The sequence below is a fragment of the Cercospora kikuchii genome (genome assembly GCF_019650295.1).
Source record: "Cercospora kikuchii DNA, contig_00004, whole genome shotgun sequence".
NCBI classification, from domain to species: domain Eukaryota; kingdom Fungi; phylum Ascomycota; class Dothideomycetes; order Mycosphaerellales; family Mycosphaerellaceae; genus Cercospora; species Cercospora kikuchii.
Genome location: NW_025408585.1, coordinates 106,208 through 125,433, shown reverse-complemented (window position 1 = coordinate 125,433; position 19,226 = coordinate 106,208). Strand labels below are relative to the sequence as shown.

At 52.5% G+C, this 19,226-nt stretch overlaps 7 protein-coding genes across 7 annotated transcripts; 5 read left to right on the top strand and 2 right to left on the bottom strand.

Annotated features, from left to right (window-relative positions):
- Positions 1-332: 332 nt before the first annotated feature.
- CKM354_000628300 (uncharacterized protein) lies at positions 333-1,358 on the top strand (the record flags this gene model as incomplete). The annotated part of the gene is made up of 1 exon (XM_044801591.1): positions 333-1,358. The coding sequence occupies one exon, from the start codon at positions 333-335 to the stop codon at positions 1,356-1,358; it is 1,026 nt and encodes a 341-aa protein (XP_044657526.1).
- A 206-nt stretch (positions 1,359-1,564) lies between these two features.
- On the top strand, positions 1,565-2,396 carry CKM354_000628200 (uncharacterized protein; the record flags this gene model as incomplete). Its single annotated transcript, XM_044801590.1, has 3 exons — positions 1,565-1,789; positions 1,845-1,917; positions 1,966-2,396. The coding sequence occupies 3 exons, from the start codon at positions 1,565-1,567 to the stop codon at positions 2,394-2,396; spliced, it is 729 nt and encodes a 242-aa protein (XP_044657525.1).
- Positions 2,397-2,643: 247 nt separating this feature from the next.
- CKM354_000628100 (uncharacterized protein) lies at positions 2,644-4,370 on the top strand (the record flags this gene model as incomplete). The annotated part of the gene is made up of 4 exons (XM_044801589.1): positions 2,644-2,712; positions 2,927-2,966; positions 3,034-3,143; positions 3,270-4,370. The coding sequence occupies 4 exons, from the start codon at positions 2,644-2,646 to the stop codon at positions 4,368-4,370; spliced, it is 1,320 nt and encodes a 439-aa protein (XP_044657524.1).
- Positions 4,371-4,731: 361 nt separating this feature from the next.
- On the bottom strand, positions 4,732-6,447 carry CKM354_000628000 (uncharacterized protein; the record flags this gene model as incomplete). The annotated part of the gene is made up of 3 exons (XM_044801588.1): positions 4,732-5,087; positions 5,151-6,314; positions 6,366-6,447. The coding sequence occupies 3 exons, from the start codon at positions 6,445-6,447 to the stop codon at positions 4,732-4,734; spliced, it is 1,602 nt and encodes a 533-aa protein (XP_044657523.1).
- Positions 6,448-8,389: 1,942 nt separating this feature from the next.
- On the bottom strand, positions 8,390-11,338 carry CKM354_000627900 (snoRNA-binding rRNA-processing protein DIP2; the record flags this gene model as incomplete). The annotated part of the gene is made up of 1 exon (XM_044801587.1): positions 8,390-11,338. The coding sequence occupies one exon, from the start codon at positions 11,336-11,338 to the stop codon at positions 8,390-8,392; it is 2,949 nt and encodes a 982-aa protein (XP_044657522.1).
- A 311-nt stretch (positions 11,339-11,649) lies between these two features.
- Positions 11,650-12,765, top strand: CKM354_000627800 (uncharacterized protein; the record flags this gene model as incomplete). Its single annotated transcript, XM_044801586.1, has 4 exons — positions 11,650-11,714; positions 11,768-12,429; positions 12,483-12,632; positions 12,686-12,765. 4 exons carry the CDS (start codon positions 11,650-11,652, stop codon positions 12,763-12,765), a joined length of 957 nt encoding a protein of 318 aa, XP_044657521.1.
- Positions 12,766-13,054: 289 nt separating this feature from the next.
- CKM354_000627700 (uncharacterized protein) lies at positions 13,055-15,020 on the top strand (the record flags this gene model as incomplete). The annotated part of the gene is made up of 3 exons (XM_044801585.1): positions 13,055-13,714; positions 13,763-14,720; positions 14,971-15,020. The coding sequence occupies 3 exons, from the start codon at positions 13,055-13,057 to the stop codon at positions 15,018-15,020; spliced, it is 1,668 nt and encodes a 555-aa protein (XP_044657520.1).
- Between the last annotated feature and the right edge of the window lie 4,206 nt (positions 15,021-19,226).

Here is a 19,226-nt window from a genome sequence, read left to right as displayed (position 1 = left end):
GCCGCTCAGGCTGGAGCTGCATACCAGCATTGCGTCCGCCTCTCAAAGGTAAGTCTTCCGCTCTCCGCGCACCTCTCATCGCTCACCTGGCTGACGGAGCATAGCACTCAATCCCTACAAGCAGCACCTGAGCTGTCGAACAGGCCCGTTCTCGTGTACAACAGGTGACACGTTGCACGCCGCGGACACTGTCCAGCACCACACCTGCAAGACCTGAGCAACACCAGCACTCAAGCACAAAGACAGCTGTCGACCAAGAGAGACGTTATGGACGCCTTCCAAACTCTACAGCCTGTTCTTTCGGACAGTCCGAAACGTATCACACGTTCGCCATGGAGGCAGATGATGCTACTCTCGCTGCCATCCTCGAACGCACATGGACATGTCTCAACCAGAAGACTTGGAAGCATCCCAACTTCGACAGGGTCTTTCCCGAAAAGCAAGCACTCCAAGATGCCATGGAGACTGCTGAGCTCCGCTTTTGTCCTGGTCTTCTCGATGCCATCAACTCCGATGAACCGCCATCAGTTGAGTGGTTCATGAACCTCCCAAGTGCCACAGAAAATGGCAAGGTCGGAGATCGCGTGTTCGGTGACTACGTCCTCATTTTCACCAAGGATGGCTGTCCTACGCTCATCTACATCGGCTGTGGTACTGAGTCGATCTACGGCTTGCACTCTCGAATGCTCAAGTACGACACCAACGATGTCACCTCCATCTCTCAGACCGTGCTTGATGCCCTCAGAGACGGCTATACCATCGCTCACAAAGGCAAGCTGATTGAATGCGATCTTCCTGCTGCTCGTGTGCGTCCCATCATGAGCGTGCTCTTCCTCGCCACTGAGGCCATGTGCCAATTCACTTTCTGGGCTCTGAGGAGTCTCAAGAAAGATTATGGGATGGGTGCATGTTGCCCGTGGGCACGAGACACAGGCCTGTTCTCCTACCGAGGCCTCAACACCCGTGGCTCTCTTGTTGAAGGCATCAATGGCAACCTTGGGCTCTCGGCTGATGAGCTCGCTGCCGCCGCTGATGAGCTGAGACTCGCGAAGAATGCCCGCAAACAGGCATACCGCAAAGCCAACCCAGACGTCATTTCAGATACCCAGAAACGCTCAGCACAGAAGGCCAAGCGTCTCCGCAAGTTCTACTGCGGCCTCTGCAATGTGGCCTTCGAGAAGCAGTTCAAGCTCGACATCCACCTCCAATGCACCAAGCACTTGACCATCGTCGCAGAGCAAGCTGCAGGCACTTTGGACTTCGCGAAGTACAAGTGCCCATTCTGCGACTACACATCCCGCAAGGCGCCTGCCATGAGCAACCACAAGCGTCGTCAGCACGGCTGTGGCCGTGGCTGAATACCTCACCATCACCACTCACTCCACACCACTATTACTATTGGACACTGTCCAACTTTCAGCCTGTCTGAATGCTCTCAACATGTTACTCGTTGCCGCCACTTCCAGGCCGCACATGCTACTCCATGCTCATCTGCTTTGTTCATCACCTTCACGGAGACACGTCACCTCAGAAGAGGGCCTCATCTCTGGCTCATCTGTTCACCATGCATCTGTTCAGCACTTTAGCACATTTACTGGCTTTCACACTCCCGGAGAAAGGACCTGACCTGGACCGGACCTCATCAGCACATCATCACACATCACTGCACACACACATCACTGCACACCATATCAATCCCGACATATTTCAGCAACTAACCATCATCACCATCAACAGGCGTTCGTTCACCACTGTCGCCGACAACCAGCAGACAGTGCAGTTCCCGGTGGTAAGTAGCTCCAATTTTCAGATCTGCTCCACGCATCCAGCTGACTTTTCGACAGTTCCAAGGCGAACGCGTCAACTGCGAGGACAACACCTCCTTGGGCGAATTCTCTCTGGCTCCTATCCCACCCAGTGAGTATTCCCGGTTTCCTGTTGCAGTCGTAGTCTAACAAAATTCAGTGCGCGCCGGAGAAGCCGTCCTCGAGGTCGTTTTCGAAGTCGATGTCAACGGTATCCTGAAGGTCACCGCAACCGAGAAGTCTTCCGGCCGCAGCGCCAACATCACCATCTCCAACTCCGTCGGCAAGCTCAGCTCTGGCGAAATCGAGAAGATGGTTGAGGATGCCGCCAAGTTCAAGGACAGCGACAACGCATTCAGCAAGAAGTTCGAGTCCCGACAACAGCTCGAGAGCTACATCAGCAGAGTTGAGGAGATCGTCTCCGACCCATCAATGAGCATGAAGCTCAAGCGTGGCCAGAAGGAGAAGATTGAGAGCGCTCTGTCCGACGCCATGGCCCAGCTCGAGGTTGAGGATGCCACCAGCGAGGACCTCAAGAAGAAGGAGCTTGCCCTCAAGCGTGTTGTCACTAAGGCCATGTCTACCCGATAAGCGCCTCACATCTACTTTTTGGGTCTTTGTATTATGGCGTTTTGCGTGCAGGGAGTCAGAAAAGGCATGCTGAGCAGGAAAAGCTCAATGTGCTTGGAACTCTTTATCGCGCGCATAGTATAGATCACTAGCAATGACTGAATGGCTGGCAAAAGCAAGATTGATGTATGATCAGCATTCGAGGTCAGGATGTCATGACGCTGCGAATGTTTATCCGTAGCTACGAAACGAGACTGCAACGATCAAAATGCCATTCCTACCAGATCTCTTTCACATTCTTCTCTTCTGCGCTGATGAAATGGTCTCGCATGGTAGAGTTGGTGCTCATCCAATGAGAGCGCAGCAATGGAGTTCTCTCGCCAACGAAGCTGATTTTCAAGCTTTTTCCCAGCCAAGCTGTTGCCTCTCCGTCATTGACCTACATAGCCCACCTCGGAAGCTACGACGAAGCTATCATGATCGAAGCAGTGTGCCCCTCTCGCCCAAATCCCACTTGACCCAAACGAATTTCCACTGACAGCTCCGGCCAGCTCCCGACAACCACAGAGTCCATTACGATGGCGAACAAGCGTACGTGGCAGAAGTCGTGAAAAAGTCTAAAAGGAGAAGTCGCTGAAGCTGAAACTCGTATTGACAGAAATGCCCGCCAGTGGCACGTTATCGGAAGATGGACTCAAGCATTTCAGGACCTACAAGTACTCGTCCGTGGACCTTTCGCCTATTTCGAATCATATTTTGAGGCATTATGTAGGTATCCGAGACTTCCCTGCTGCTTACTCCTGCTGCCAAGCATTTTGCGTAACCTCTCTCTACTGGAAGCCAGAGGGCAGGAACGAGAGATGCCTTGATGAAGTGACTAACTTCTGACGATAGTGGAACTTCTGCGTCGAGTTCCTCCCGCTATGGCTCGCTCCGAATATGGTCACCCTCATCGGGTTCTTCTTCATCATCGCCAACGTCGGCCTTCAACAACTCGCTGATCCTGGCCTGGTTGGTCCTGCCTTCTCCTGGGTCTCCTACTCCTACGCCTTTGGTGTATGGGCTTACTCAACAATGGACAACATCGACGGCAAACAAGCCCGCCGAACAGGCACCAGTTCCGGTCTAGGTGAACTCTTCGACCACGGAATCGACAGCTTGAATTGCACTCTCGCCTCGATCCTCGAAGTCTCAGCAATGGGCTTAGGTTCTACCCCCTTAGGCGCCCTCACAGCTTTAGTGCCTTGTCTCCCAATGTTCTTCTCCACATGGGAAACATACCACACCCACACCCTCTACCTAGGCTACTTCAACGGCCCCACCGAAGGCCTGTTGATCGCCAGCCTCATCGCCTGGGCTTCAGGGTACTTCGGGCATCAGATCTGGCACGAACCCATCTCCAAAGTCCTCGGAAACAAACACATCCTAGGCCAAGCCTCCGTCAAAGATATCTGGGCTCCTCTTCTCCTCCTCGCGTTCTTCATCGCCCATCTTCCAGGCTGCATTTATAACGTCATCCGCGCTCGAAAGGCTGCAAACCTCCCTATCCTTCCCGTTTTCCTCGAATGGACTCCCATGCTCCTCTTCTGCGGCTCCCTAACCCTTTGGCTCGGAAGTCCATACTCCACCTTACTAAGAGACAACCACCTCGTCCTCCTCTGCCTCACCCTCTCAACCGTCTTCGGCCGCCTCACAACGAAAATCATCCTCGCGCATCTCACTCGACAACCTTTTCCATACTGGACTGCTCTTCTGGCACCTCTAATCGGCGGAGCAGTGTTAGTGAATCTGCCTTACATTGGTTTCCCGGCTCCATCAGCAGAAATTCAATTATATTATCTCCGGGGATATTTCGTTTTCAGCACGATTGTGTATGGGCGGTGGGCGTATGTGGTTTGTACGGCGATTTGCGAGTATTTGGGGATCAGGTGTTTGACGATTCCCGAGGAGAAGTGGAGGGCGCTGGAGAGGGAGAAGCAGGCGAAGGCGGCATAGTTCAGGCACCACTTAGGATGATGGGATGAGAAGGGCTGGAGCGGGGATGGACTGTGGATGCGAGGCAGGATCATAGAGAGCCGCTCAACGCTGGCTGATCATAGAGATGAGTTGCATATTTTCTCAGTTGATAGAGGAGTTTTCTTGTATTTGAGCAAACGGCATCAGACAATAAGATATTATAATTAGACAATCATGGCATTTCTGAAGCTTACTCTCCTCACCTTCGAATGATCGAAGAAGCATGGAGGCATCAATGACATGAGACGGTCGGTGATATTGAATGTCTTTGACATGTGCTCATAAAGCTCATTAGATGCACTACAAAACTATCCACCCTGTACATTCCCTTTATTCACAATCATGCAATCGCCTTCTCAGAGTGCGTCACAGACTTCTTCCTGTTGACAGTATCCTCAATATCTGCCAGACTTGACTTCCTTCCATCGTGAGCAATATCAGCCACATCAGTGAAGTTGACAGTGGGCACAAAGCCAGGCGACTTCCAAGCGTTAGGAATCTTCGCGTACAGCTCATCGACTTGTTCGAGAGTGAGGCCCTTAGTCTCGTAGATTAAGGTGTAGACGAAAATGATGCAAATGAAGCAGAAAGTGCCCCAGATGAAGAACACCTTGGATTGCAAGTTGGCGTTTCCTGGGCCGGAGTCGACGAGGTAGGGAGTGGAGTATGCGATGGCCCAGTTGAGAAGCCAGTTGCCTGAGAGAAGTGTGAGGTTAGCGTGTGCGGAAGGGTTCAGAGGCTGCAAGTGAGAAGACTCACTAGCTGTAGTCATGGAAAGAGACTTGGCTCGGACTTTGAGCGGGAAGATTTCTCCCGTAACGACCCAAGCACAAGGTCCCCACGAGCAGGCAAAGAAGAAGATGTAGATGCACACGAAAGCGATGAGAGCTCTCTGTGCTGGCATATTCTCAGTGCCAGCTCCTGTACCAACACCACCGACGATGAACTGGCAGACTGCCATTCCAATGGCGCCGAAGAGGAGCAGGTTGCGTCGTCCCCAGGTTTCCACCATGTATAGGCCAGGGAAAGTCGAGGCCACATTGACGGAGGACGTGATCATGCTGACGACGAAAGAGTTCTGGATACCAGAGTGCTTGAAGAAACTTGTGCCGTAGTAGAAAATGAAGTTCACACCAGTAAGCTGTTGGAGAGCTTGGAGACCACAACCAGTTGCCAATCGCTTTCCAAGGTTTCCTCGGAAGCAGTCGAGGTAGGAGGCTTGGCCGAGACTCATCTCGTACTCGTGGTTGGCGGTGATTTCGGAAAGCTCGTCGATGATAGCTGGGTCATTGACATCGAGGCGTCTAAGTGTAGCCAGCGACTTTGCAGCCCGCTCATTATCACCACGCTTGATCCACATGCGCGGGGTTTCGGGTAGAATGATGAGACCTCCGACAAGAATGATAGACCAAGCGAATTGCACAGCGATCGGAATGCGATAGCTTCCAGTGTCATCGCGATCCTTCGTTGCGTTGTCGACAATTGCAGCGAGGAGAAGTCCAATAGTGATTGCCAGTTGGTACGCACCAACGATTGAGCCACGGATCCACTTGGGTGCAGTCTCGGACTGGTAGAGAGGGATAAGTGCACTGATCATACCGACACCATATCCGGCGAAGAAGCGACCAGCAACGAAGAGTGGGATCTCAGTGGCAGCAGTTTGGAGAATGACTCCGAAGCAGAAGACCAGATTTGAGATCATCAGGCCGATTCGACGTCCAAAGAAATCACCAGTAGGCGCTGCGGTCAGTGCTCCGAAGAAAGTACCGGCGGAGAGCAGGGAGACGATGGTGGATGACTGCGAGGATGTGATTGCGGGATTTCCGTTCTCGTCCGTGTGTCCAGTTGAGAACTCCTTGAGCCAGTATGGCATGGCAAGAATGCCACCGATTGTGCCAGTATCATAGCCGTAAAGAACGCCACCTGAGGCGTTGTTAGTCCTGTACAGCTACAGGAGATCTGACAAGTACTCACCAAAGGCGACGAAGAGGCCGACAGCAATAGCAGGCCATGCCTTGCCAGGCGTGCCCTCAGGCGGCTTGATGGTGAAAGGCATATTCAACGAAGCGTGTGAGAGACAAGAAGCTCACACCAACACACAACGAAGAAGCAGAAGGGATGGTCGCAGTGCTTCACAAAAAGCGCAGGGCAACGAGCGACACTTATGAAGTCTACCCTGCTGCCACGCGACCAGCACGAAGTTCACTTCCCTCACCAATGGGAGGGGATTTATGCCTGCTAGTATGGAGCCCCAGCCGTACTAGCCCAGATTCCCCAAGCACAGGCAAGATGAGCTTCGCTTGCCAGCCAAGGATGCTTCTCTCCGGCCCGAATAGACTGCGGGCTCGCGTGAAAGACTGTCGTAAGGCGGTGGCGTGGCCAGTGGTGACCAATACGCGCTTGCTGTCGCACTAGCTCGGCGTCCAAATGGCTCAGAAGCTGTGCATTCGTGTTGCTGCACTCCAGAAGGTGCGAAACTTTACGTAGGGTATGCTGGTCTTGCAGTTTCGCCAGGACACAGACGCTGATGACCCGGTCCGTGCCAAAATAGCAGCAGAAATTTCCTGCCATTGGGCAGCCTAGCTTGGAGATCATTCACCTGGGACGGGTTTGCATAAGTCTGCCATCCCATTCACATCCGCCGGCGAGAGCTGTCTAGACCAGTGACATGGAGGGCGTTGACCACTGGCGGCCAAGTGGCTTGCTGCATTGCGCATGCTGAGTTCTGGAGCGCCGCTGGTTGCACGGAGCAGGGGAGAGCTGCGCTCCACATCAGCCGCCTCCAGAGCACCAGGCGGCCGGCGGGCCTATCGGAAGGCTATTCGTGAAGACGAAGCTTACGCCGCTTGTCTGTGCTTCGGCGGTGGTGAAGTTCGGAGACCATTGTTTCTCATCAGTAGTGAAGCGGCAGTGAGTAATAAACTGAAGACTTGTCGCGTGCGTGAGGCATCGACAGATGAAGTCGGCGTGCAAGTGGTATGTTTCGTGAAGTTGGAGAAAAGCTTTGTGGAGCCCGCCAACCGCCAGCCGTTCGCGCCAAGCGACCAGCCAGATGAGCTTCTCTCCTCCTTCATCCTCTCCTTCACATCGAAGCCCTACAAACCATCTTCCCAGTCTCGATCGCTTTCGAAGATACCATCACTATAGTGCCCTTCCTGTACAGTACGAACCAGCATCCCGCATCAACGCCCAACAAACTTCCATCATCTGCGGAGAAATGCTACAAATCGAGCAGAAACGCGTCTCGGTCTCTCTCCGGCCACATCAAACATCCGGGATCACAGTCCAATGCAACTCGCAGCGCCGTCAAATCCCGCCGTCGTGTCCAAGCATTACGCCAGGCAGACCATCGAGCTTGATCATGCGTTCAAGATGCTCGGCGTGGCTTGTATATACTTCCAGATACCATCATAAGTGAACTCGGTTGTGCTGTCGTGTTGACCGACCTGCACATTCGCTTCCAAAAACTCAGTCTCAGCCTTGATGTGAGATGCTACAGCAGAAGCGAGACAAGTCGCAATGCCGCCGAAAGACTCGCCGAGCCCATGGCACAGTACTCCACTCTCCAGAAAACCCAAACAGACCCATGCTCATCTGATCACTCCTGTTGTGGAGCTGCAGAATGCAAGTGGAAGCTCCATCGAAGGCGGAAGAACGAGTCGAGAAGTCTCTCGCTTGCTTGCTTTGTTGCTGCATGTCAGACGGAGATCATGTAGAAATTTGGTTTGGTGGCGGCGAGGCTTGCAAGAAGTGCTGACAGCTTGAGCTCAATGTGTGAAACGGCAATAGTGAAAGGGAACTACTGGTTGCAGGCCAGCGGAGTCAGCGGATCAGAGTGTTGCCGGCGCAAGAGCACGGCATTGTGAAGTCCGTGTAGTCTGGCTATCCATCTTGCTTTCATGCTGTCTAGATCTGTACACTGCTACTCACGTTTCACGTAGCACAATCGTACACGCTGTAGCTGCAGCCACACTGCTTCCACGCAGCACACTCGAGCCTTACGCCAGACTGGCAAAAGCCCTCTTCTTCCCACCCTTTACAGCAGTATCCTCGGTCCCCTCTCCAACTTTGTCATAATCCAAGTATCCTCCATTGACAATCTCCTCTTCCCTCACTTCCCTCGTCATGATCTCTAGCGCCGCAACATTCGCTCCCAAGATCCTTTTCTCCTCATCCTGCCACTTCTCATACGCGTCGTAGATCTCCTGCAACAAAGGCTTCAACTTCTTGGACGCCACAATCTGCTGCATGTGCGCTTGCAACATGAAGTACGAGATCGTCCACGCGAGTTCGGGCGACATGCGTTTGTGGAGGAAGATGGCGAGGAAAGTGAAGAGAGTTGGCAGGGTGGAGAAGGGGAGAACCAGAAGAGCGTCATTCAGTGCTGGTCGAGGCACGCGCTGCAGTGTATTGAGGACGTGGCGTTCGGCGGAAATGTTACCGTATGCTGTGAAGAGCGGATTGCGTTCAGGAGGGTAAGCAGGCATTTTGGGGTTTGAGAGTCGTTGTGAATTGTGTTTTGTCATGAGCTCAAGATCTGCGAAGCCGAGTTCCAGCGCTTCCATGATCTTCTCGCCGTGCGTGAGGGTGGAGATTGTTTGCTTTGATGCGGCGGCAACTTCTGCATTCTCGTCTTCGTCGCCTTCGAAGTCGCGGTCGATGTTCTTGGCCAGGGTTGCTTCGTATTGTTCTTCCAGCTCGCGCTCGCGCTCTTCTTCGAGGAAGATCAGGTCATCGCCGACGTTCCAGGTCCGAATTGACTTGTCGTGGGAAGCTGTGACAATAGTCTCGCCAGTTTGGCTGATGGCCATCGCCCAGACCTCACCGTGGTGGCCTTCCATCTTCTGAATCTGCTCAAATTTGTCGCCATCCCATGATTTGACCACTCCGTCCTTGCCTGCGCTGAAGACTGTGTGCTTCTCTTCCTGCTCTTGAGGATGCGGTATGAAGCCAACCTGCATGACGCTGTCTTGGTGTGCGAAGAAAGACTTGTGGCAGTCACCAAAGTCAAGGCCCCATATTTTGACATTCTTGTCTGCGGAACTGGTCGCGATAAGCTTGGAGTCACTTGATATGCTGATGTTGAGCACTGGAAGTTTGTGGCCATAGAGTATGTGGTATGGCTTCAAACTGTCCACAAAGAACAGTTTGACTGTGTTGTCGAGGGTGCTGAGCGCGAGGTACTTCTGGTCAGGCGAGAAGCAGATCGAGAGCACATCGTCGTTGACCTTCAACTGCCGTGTCTGTGTTAGCTTCAGCCTTTGCGTTGTTCTTCTTGTGCCGGGAATCTCTTCGTCTACAATGTCGAATCGCCAAAACTTTGCGCTCTTGTCTGCGGATCCAGTGACTACTGATCTTCCATCAGGATGAACAGCGAGCGACCAGATCGCGTGCTTCTCGTCATGCGCCTGGATCTTCTCTATCAGCGTACTTGTGCTGATGTCCCACAGTTCGAGCTCTCCGGACTTGGTGCCGAGAAGTACCATGCGGTCGCCAGGCAAGAATGCTGAGCATAGCGCAGTCCCGCATTCCATGGTCCTGAGACATGATTGTGTCCGCAGATTCCATACTTTGAGCGATCCCGCCGAGGCACTTGCGAGCATTCGATCATCGGACGATAAAGCTAGAGTGCGAATATCTGTCCGATGCCCAGGCAGCTCTACTGCAAGAGAGCGACTGTAGTCGGGCGCTTCTCGACTTCCTTTGTCCTCTCTTGCGCGATGTGCCACAACCTCGTACGCCTCCAAACGGTTGTCCGTGGTCGATATCAGCAGCTGCAGCTTCTTCGCAGCCTTCGCCCCAGATGTAATCCAATTCGCGGAGCGAACCTTTCCTCCTGACGCCCATTTCCCATCTGGCATTTTGACACCAGTCCGAACGATCACGTACGGGACGAAGACGTCTGTCACTTCCGGTTGTTCCAATGCCTCCTCCTTCTCCGGCACCAGTGTCTCTCCCGCTGCAGCAGCCTTCTCCCTTCTTCTCTTTCGCTTCCTGAGCATCACTCGGTGTAACTCGTCTGCAGACCGTGTCCGGAATAGCTCAACAGCCTTCTCTGAGCCGTGGACCGCGATGTAGTCCTGCTTTGAATGGAAGCTGACGCTCACCGTCCTGTCTCTTCCTTGTCTTTGTATAATTCCTTGGCTGCGTAGAACATCTGGTTTCTTCCCATCGCCCACAGACAGCGCCAATTGAGACAGCGCATCAATGTCCAAACTCCATACTTTCAGCTCGCCGTCGTTACCCGCAGTGATACAGCCCGCACCATCTGGACTCATGCCCAAGGCCCAGCACTCGCCACTTGTTTGCGCAACATGTGTCTCAATGCAATGCTGCGCTGACAGATCCCAGATCTTGACCAGTGCATCCTTAGATGTGGACAAGAGGTAGCGTTCCTCCACATCTTCATCTGCTATACCGTCCACGTTCTCATTGGTTTGCGCTCCACCTGTCGAAGTTCGAAGGAAAGCTAAGCCGGTGATCTGATCTTTGTGGCCCTTCAATCTGAATTCGGCAGTTTCAGAAAGCAGGTTCCAGATGATGATGTCTGTGTCTCTGCTTCCACTCGCAAGTCGTGAACCCTCTCGATCGAATTGAAGATGTGTGATGGCGCTCCTGTGCGCGTTGAAGCTCACCACAATCTGGCCAGACAGCGCATCCCATATCCGTATAGATCCGTCTTGATGTCCCACCGCGAAGAGATCGGGCTGGACATCGCATTGTGATATGTAGGTCACGACACTGCGGTTATCCTTGTCGTTCCATCGTGATAGTAGCTCGCCTTTTTTGACATCCCAGCATAGCACTTCCTCGTTCGCGCCTACAAAAGCTCTTCCACTACCAGCATTGCGACTGGAGGCATCGGCAGTCCAGACGGTGTTGGAGGAAGCAGTGGCAATGGTGCCAAAGATTTGCCCGGGCTCGTACCTGCGATATGAGCGCACCATCGTCCTGCTCTGTCTAGTCAGACAAAGTCGGCATAAAGCAATGGCGCAATGCTTCACTTACCTGTCTGGAGGAAAGAGCTCCTGCACGCCCAAGAATATTTCTCGAAGATCGGCAGTCGCTCGCCCCACATGCCGACCGCCGACCGGGATCGCAGAGCCGCATCTTGTCCCACTTGCGCAGGGCTTGGCAGTTACGACAGCTGCATCAGACGCCAGGCAGGAACTCGACTGTTGCAGCGTTGAGCTTTCACGACACTTTCTCTTGAATAGTAACACACCTCATAGCAGCGCAAAGCTGCTCTCCGCCCATCATGCTGCTCCTCGACTATCAGAACGTGCTCATTGAGTCGCTGCTCAAAGATCGCTTCAACCCAGAGTATGTCCCCAGGCAATCGCATAAGGTATGCACTTTGGCTGACAATGGACTAGCAACGCACCCGCCTCGATCGACCAAGTAGTCTCAGACTTCGACAATGTCACCTTCCACATCTCGACGCCAAACGCCAAAACTCAGATCCTCATCTCCATCGCAGTAAAGTGTTTCCCCGAACTCGTCAAATACGGCGCCGAAGCTGTCCTGCAACGCGAATACGGCCCATATATCGTCCAGCCCGAGCAAGGATACGACTTCAGCGTGCAAGTGGATTTGGAGAATCTGCCAGAGTCACAAGAGGAGAAGGATGATCTGATCCGCCGGATAAGCTTGCTGAAGCGTAATGCTATGGCTGCGCCTTTTGAGCAGGCTTTCGATGAGTATGCGAGCTTGGCGGAGCAGGCGAGTCACTACACGAGCGAGAGCGCGCCACAAGGTGTGAAAGAGGGTGGGGAGTTAAGAGCGATCCACTACCGGGATCAAGAAGCCATCTACATCAAGGCCAGCCACGATCGTGTGACTGTCATTTTCAGCACAGTGTTCTCGGATGAGACGGACAGGATATATGGAAAGGTGTTCTTGCAGGAATTCGTCGATGCGAGAAGGAGAGCTATCCAGAATGCGCCGCAAGTGCTGTTCAGGAATGACCCTCCTCTGGAGCTGCAGGGCACCCCTGGGCTGGCCAGTGGGAAGGACAAGGTTGGATACATTACATTTGGTGAGTCTCTGAGAGGGTTTTCCTTCTGTGAGAGAAGACTAATGTTCGAGCAGTCCTGTTTCCCCGCCACCTGACCCAACAACGACGATACGAGGTCATTTCGCATATCCAGACCTTCCGTGACTACTTCCACTACCACATCAAGGCCAGCAAGGCGTACATCCACAGCCGCATGCGACGACGGACAGCAGACTTCCTGCAAGGTAAGTCATATTCCATGCGAAGTTTCACTTCTCTGCATACTGACGTGGCACAGTTCTGCGACGAGCGAGACCAGAGACGGAGGAGAAGGAAAGGAAAACGGCTTCAGGAAGGACGTTCAAGGTGCAGGCTTAGATTGTAGCACTGCCAGTGTTGATAGAATGCGGGCGACGGAAGTCAAGTCGGATGAAGTGTATGCAGCGCGACTGGGATCCTGCCGTTCGCGAGTAGTGACCTGCAAACGAATGAAGTGAAGCTCAGGCCGTTAGGCAACTGAAGCTGACGCTGAAGCTGAAGCTCGGCAGTGCGAGCGGACATTCGTTTCGCGCGCACGCGTCCTCGAGCCTTTGTATAGCTCGACTGCTCATCACAACTCCACACCGCACCACTGACCACCTGTGGTGAAACCACCACCAACGCCACGATGGCGCCGCCTTTGCTCACAATGCCCCGGAATGAAGTTGAAGAAGAGCTTGCGAGAGGCTATCTGGATTCTCAAGATTCGAACTACGCGCGTTGCATCTGCAGTGACTGCGAGCGCTTCAAAGGAGCTGCCGAGGCCATTGCCACCGTCCACTGTGCCGAGGACGATGCCGTCGCGGAGAGTGTGATCGAGGCACAGAAGAGCTTGTGGCGAACTCGAAAGGCCCTTCACAAGTTGCACATGCCGGAACTCTACATCACAGACGTGCCGATAACAGCAATGTCCTGTATCTATGCCTTTTCACGTAACAGAGGCAAGGTGCGCTACGATGAGCTGACGCACTGTTATTGCGATAAATGCGACACGTTGTTCAGGAGATATCGAGATGTACGGCAAGCCTCCAGCAACGAACTCGATGCCGGCAAGAACGACTGGGGACTTCGTCTGATTATTGCTGCGCAAAATGACGTGCATCGTGACAGTCCATACATCTTCGAGCGCGAAGAAGACACGAGCATCGATCTGAGCGCAGCGCTCCAACGAATGTCATCGACAGACGATGATGGCGACAATGATGCGAGAGACTGTGATGCACGCGAAGAGCGCGCGCAAGCTGTCAAACTGTTCCATGGAGCACAGAAGAACACCCGAAAGACCGGAGTAGGTCATCCCCGCGTCTCTGAGTGAACTGAATTGACCAGATGGCAGACAGCAGATAAGACTCATGTCGACCACGGCGGATACCACAACAAGTTCATCGTCTGCGACCACTGCATGGCACATGGGCTGCCCTGCAACGAAGCATCTGTCTGCGACCAATGTCACCTGTTTGGCCAGGCCTGTGTCCATCGTTGGTGCCGCGATAGCCCAGCCAGCAAATTGCAATGTCAGAACAATAATTGCCGCTACACGCACCGCGACTCCATCGCTGCGCAACAAGACGGCCCGAGATGGATCATACTCCCAGGCAAACTCCCCCGATATTGGTCAAAAGCCCGTATCGCGTCAAAAACTTTCCAATGCGATTCTGGGGAGGATGGTCTCATCAAAGAGACGTCATTTGCACTTGATCAGAGACAAGAGAACGCAATCAACGAGCTCCGGGCCAGTATCGCAACAGGAGCAAAAACTCTACTTACCATGCGGTTCTCTTGCTCTTGCGAGCTTCGAAATCACGGTGGTCATGCGCAGCACGATCCCGAGGTGGAGTTTGAAGAATCGTTCGAGCGTCAGACCATCGTTGATCAGCTCCATGGTCAGCTGGAGTATCTGAACGAATTCCTCCCGCCTCGTCTGGACGACCAACATGAAGCGATGATGGCTGCAGATGCCGAAGACGACGTGGAGATCGATCAGGGACAGAGACATTTGCCTTGTGTTAGTTGTGGCAGAGAATATGTCTACTACAGCCTCGCTCCTTGCGATCATCGCACATGCATCAAATGTGCTCTTACCCGGCGCATGGTCCGCAAGGACCCCTCCTGCTTCGAGTGCGGCAAGGCTTCACGGGACGTGTGGTTCACTCCATCTGCAGAGGCGATCACCCAAACGCAGGATGCTTATGGATGGAATGCACTTGATGCTGGCAGACCAATCGATATCAACATTTCCTTTGCGAATGATGCGATCAGAGAATATACCCGGTGGCTTTGGACACAATTGAACGGCAAGCTGGTGATTTAGTGTAATGTCTTGCGCGCTCGACAGAAACTTCAGCTGCTGGAAATGATGCTCAAATATATGTGGACTTGGTGACATTGAGCAATCGCCTGCATCGACTGCCAAATAGGTGATTGATCGGGACCATGAATGTATTGCGACACTCTGTGGGACGTGCAGCGGCTGATGGGGAGATAGACAACCTGATCGATCATGCGACGATTAGGAAGGATCAAGTGGTTTGCATCGATGGCCAGACATGCCAGTGTCGCGTGGCGGAGAGACTGCTGCGTTCTACTTAAGGTGATGTTATGAGTCGAGGCAATGGTGGTCTTTACATCAGTAAGGCGGACTGTCTGATAGACCTGCACAGCCGGATTGTGTCGCATCAAAAGCAGAGATGGCCGACAACGGGTAGCCTACAGTCCAAGAGTACTCCCAGGTCCGGATTACGCACATCAAGAGGAAGTCTGGACTCCGCATTAGGGTAGCGTAACATGGAAGCTCTGGTATACTGTCGTCTCCGAGGCCGATAGAGTTCTATATCTTTATAGCCTTAGCGCAAAACTCCGTTCACTCTACCTGTAAGAGTGGGTGTGGTGGCGGGAGCTCCATTACGTTCGAATCTGGATGGAAAGTTGGCTCCAGGGCGAACCGCCGCTCCGCGAAAAGTGCACGCTCATCTCTCCACATCTCGAGTACCTATTCGTCAGACATCCATGGATAAGGAGCTAGGCTAGAGGAGGCGACAATGCCGGGTGTGGTGTCTTGGGGAGTGGTCTGAACAGTGCTCGCGGCAGACTGAGCAGTGATCTGTACAGCGTCGTCGTCTTGAGAGACCGAGTGGGCATCGTCGCTGCTATTGTCATTTATCTCGTGATCATCTTCTCTGCCAAGTGTGAACGACCGATCAATTGTGCTGCAGTGGCCCTCTCTGATATCGTTCGATGCGGGCACGGTCGCGGGTTCGTCAGTAGCGGCCTCCAGCTCAACTGCTGTATCCTGAGAATTATGCTCAGGCTCGCCTGTTAGGACTCTCGACTCGCTGTCGCTTTCGCTCTTTCTAGTACTTGTATCGGAAGATTCTGAGTAAGCCGATGCTGTACCTTCAGACTCCGATAAGCTCGCGGGCTCGCTCTCTATTAGCTACGCCCGTTGAGAACTGTGAGACAAAACCCGTATCAAATATTCTGCAAGGCATGCAACAATAAATGTTAGCAGTTCAAGACGCCGCCAGAGCGTCCACTCAGGCCGCCGGAACCCCATTATCAATTGGTCGGAAGGCAAGAGTTGAGCACAATTTCCCCGCAAAGTGTATGGTGACAAGGAGAGAGCCAATGCTGGTCCACAAACAACTGTGTTGATGCTGTGGTACGCTGGGAGATATGTACTACGACTGGAAGAGCCCTCGATAATCGTTATGCTTCGATCACATGTGCTGTAGCTCCCCAACGTGCCAAAATGTACGTGGCGAGCATGCCTTGCTCCCTGACTGAGCGAGTATTGAGCTTCGAGCTATGGTGTTCTTTGGAAATGGAAGCAGGGAGCGATGGACCCAAGTACAGACTATGTGATCCGTAAGAAGCTCGTGACCAGGAAGATATGCATCAAGAAGACCAGATTGATACCACTTATTAATTGATACAGAACTTTATAGTCTCACTATCTAATCGATTTTCGTTCTCGAGTCGTTGAACATACTCTCCCTGAGCACAAATCAGCAATGGCCACGCCAGATGATAGCAAGTCTACTGTTACTACCTTATTTATATCAGGAATGAAAGCTACACCACGAAGCTTCCACGCTTAATTCACTTTCCGCGTCGTGAACGGCTCGTCAGCTCCGAAAAGAACACAAGCCATATCGCCGACTCTGATCCCATCGTGAGCGATACCAATACTTCCATTTCGAAGCTGGAATAGCATGTAGTGATTAAACGGGCTTACGTGCTGTAGGAAAGCATCAGCATTGCCTTGCTCAGCGCCTGCTGGACTGAGGATGGTATCGAGAGGGGGGTTTGGCGCACGACGGCGATCAGCTCGGGGGCGGGCAGGTATGCAGCAGCAGTACGTAGCAGTAGCAGTGAATGTTGTCGTCCTTTTTTGAAGTGCAAACCAGCGGCCAATTATATATTATGAGCTATCGCGTTCTGATTTTTCGAGTTTCGCAGCCTCTACGAGGAAACTGTAGGCAAGAAAAAGGGATACAATGTGGTATTTTCGATCAAGATGACAAGGAACGTCCGTAGTTTTCGGCTAAACTGTAGTTCTGCTCGAATAAATCTGCAAGGTGCCTGTGTTGCAGACGGCGTAAAAGTGGGAGTCGCTAAAGGGACAGACCTGTAAGACGCTATCTATCTGCGCTTGCGACGTTTCTTGCGAGGCAGATCCGGAAGGCCACTACCACTTATATACCTGCTGGCTGGAAACAAGTCGGCGAGTCAATTCATCTCTCTGAATCAGATTTTTCGAGCACTCACTTACACAAGACCCCTTGAGACTTTAGTGCTTGGCCATACAAGTAATCGGGAAAATCATCTACCACATTGGCACAACCAACGCTCCGACCAATCCGGCATAATCGCGCACCTTGAGTTACAATGTCTCAAGGCGCACTTTTGTGTTCTCGCAGTTAGTTTCCGTAGTTTTCTTCTCTTCCTCTTGTCGAAGATTGATGCTATTTATCGAAGCGTTGGGGGGGAAAGCTTTTTTTTTTTTTTTTTTTTTTTTCACTTCTTGGGAGAGTCTTACGATTCCATTGCAGGCCATTTGACATTCTTCATGATTGTAAAATATGACATCGCTTCCTTGTTTGCAGATTTGCACTGGTGGTACGGGTGCTGGACAACCTCGTATTGAACCGGGACCGCCAGGACAGGGATTTTTGGGTTTTTGGGCGGATGTGGTGGTGAGGTAGAGTATCAGCAAGGCGGGAAGGGTGTACCGCATTGTCGGAATGATACTGGTGGTTAGAGACTGGGAGGGATGCGTCTAGACAGAATGGAAGGAGTAGGACTGCGTAAAGGAGGGCCCTTGAGGAATAAGAGAGGCGGCAGATATAGTATAAGAGCGTAGCCCAAAGCAAGGCTCTTGGCAGACTTCCCTCCTAGCTCTCGTCTCGTATCATGAATCAGTTTAGCAAATGCCCGAGGATATATCGATGATGACAGGCCTCCACTTCCGCTGATTGTTTACAGGTTCGAAGTCGCTTTGGTGTACGATCAATTCAGAGCGAGACTTGTCATCAGAAATAGATTCACGGAGAGTTCAGGAGACTTGAAGCACACGATCTGCACGCGATGGCTGCACCTTTGTTCGAAAAGATGGCTGCAAATTCAATCAGTGTTGCTACGCGGGAGTGCTACGTTCCGAAGATGTCTGCTCTGGAGATGATCATTCTAAAGATGACTGTTGGAAAGATGACTATGCCAAGGACATGGAATTTTGTCGGAAAGACGATTTCGCAGAGCAATGCAGTCGGTTCCTCCTAGCAGTTCAGGCCGATCGATGCCGCTCCGGATCTAAACAAGTTAGAATTGAATTCGGACAGATTGTCAGAGACAAAGTCTCAGAATGCTCGAACTTCCTGACCGCTCGTGCCTATCGCTTCTGCTGGGCAGCAGCTGCCACCTACCCAAGGATATTCTCCTTCGAGAAACTCCACACAGCTTGAATGATTGTGTAAAGGAAGCACTTGCGTTACACAGAGGACTGTGCGGCTGCGAGCAGCTGCAATCGCTCCCTAGTGAGCAAGATGTCCCTTTCGACCCAGGAATCGGCCGGGTGACAAGATGTCACGCTATTGATCTTGTTCCAACTCCAGTGATCGTGTTATTTCACGGCCGTCCAGACTCCTGCTCAACGCGATGGCGCTTGTCAAGCTGGACGGAGCCTCAAACATACATACAAGTTCCACCACATCGCCAGCTACTTCTTCTTCTGGGACAAGACATGCGCTCCGTGGTGGGGTCCATGCTATCTGAACGATGAGGATATGGAGCTGCGAGAATGAATAGTTGCACGTGAAAACATGTGAGAAAACCCAACGCCATATTTGTGCTCACCAAGCACTCTCCCGCGTTGCGAAAATCATCCGCGAGTACCATCAGGGCGCATTCGCCAACCAGAACAAATGTGTTGCTGCTCTTGGCAGTCATGCTGGTGACATGGTGCAACGTGCAGCCCAAGTCCATGAGAACTACTATTTTCTTGGTGCCCCCAACAGCGCTTTGGCAGATTGCTGGAGGGCGTGCGACAATCAGTCTTGCCGAGTCTTGCTTATCAGAGGAAGATCGCAACGATGTAAATTCGGCGTCCCAAGGAGCTCCAGGAGCTGACAAATGGCTGGAAGTGTCGAATACCCGCGTCAGCTGAATGTGGCCGGGCGGCTCAAGTACATGCCGCTCAGCGAGGCACCTTTCCAGTCTTCTTCGAACTCATGCGGCGGTAGTTGAAAGGCATTGTACCTCCAGTTTCTCGCATCCTTCAATACCTTCCAGCATCACACAGCCGC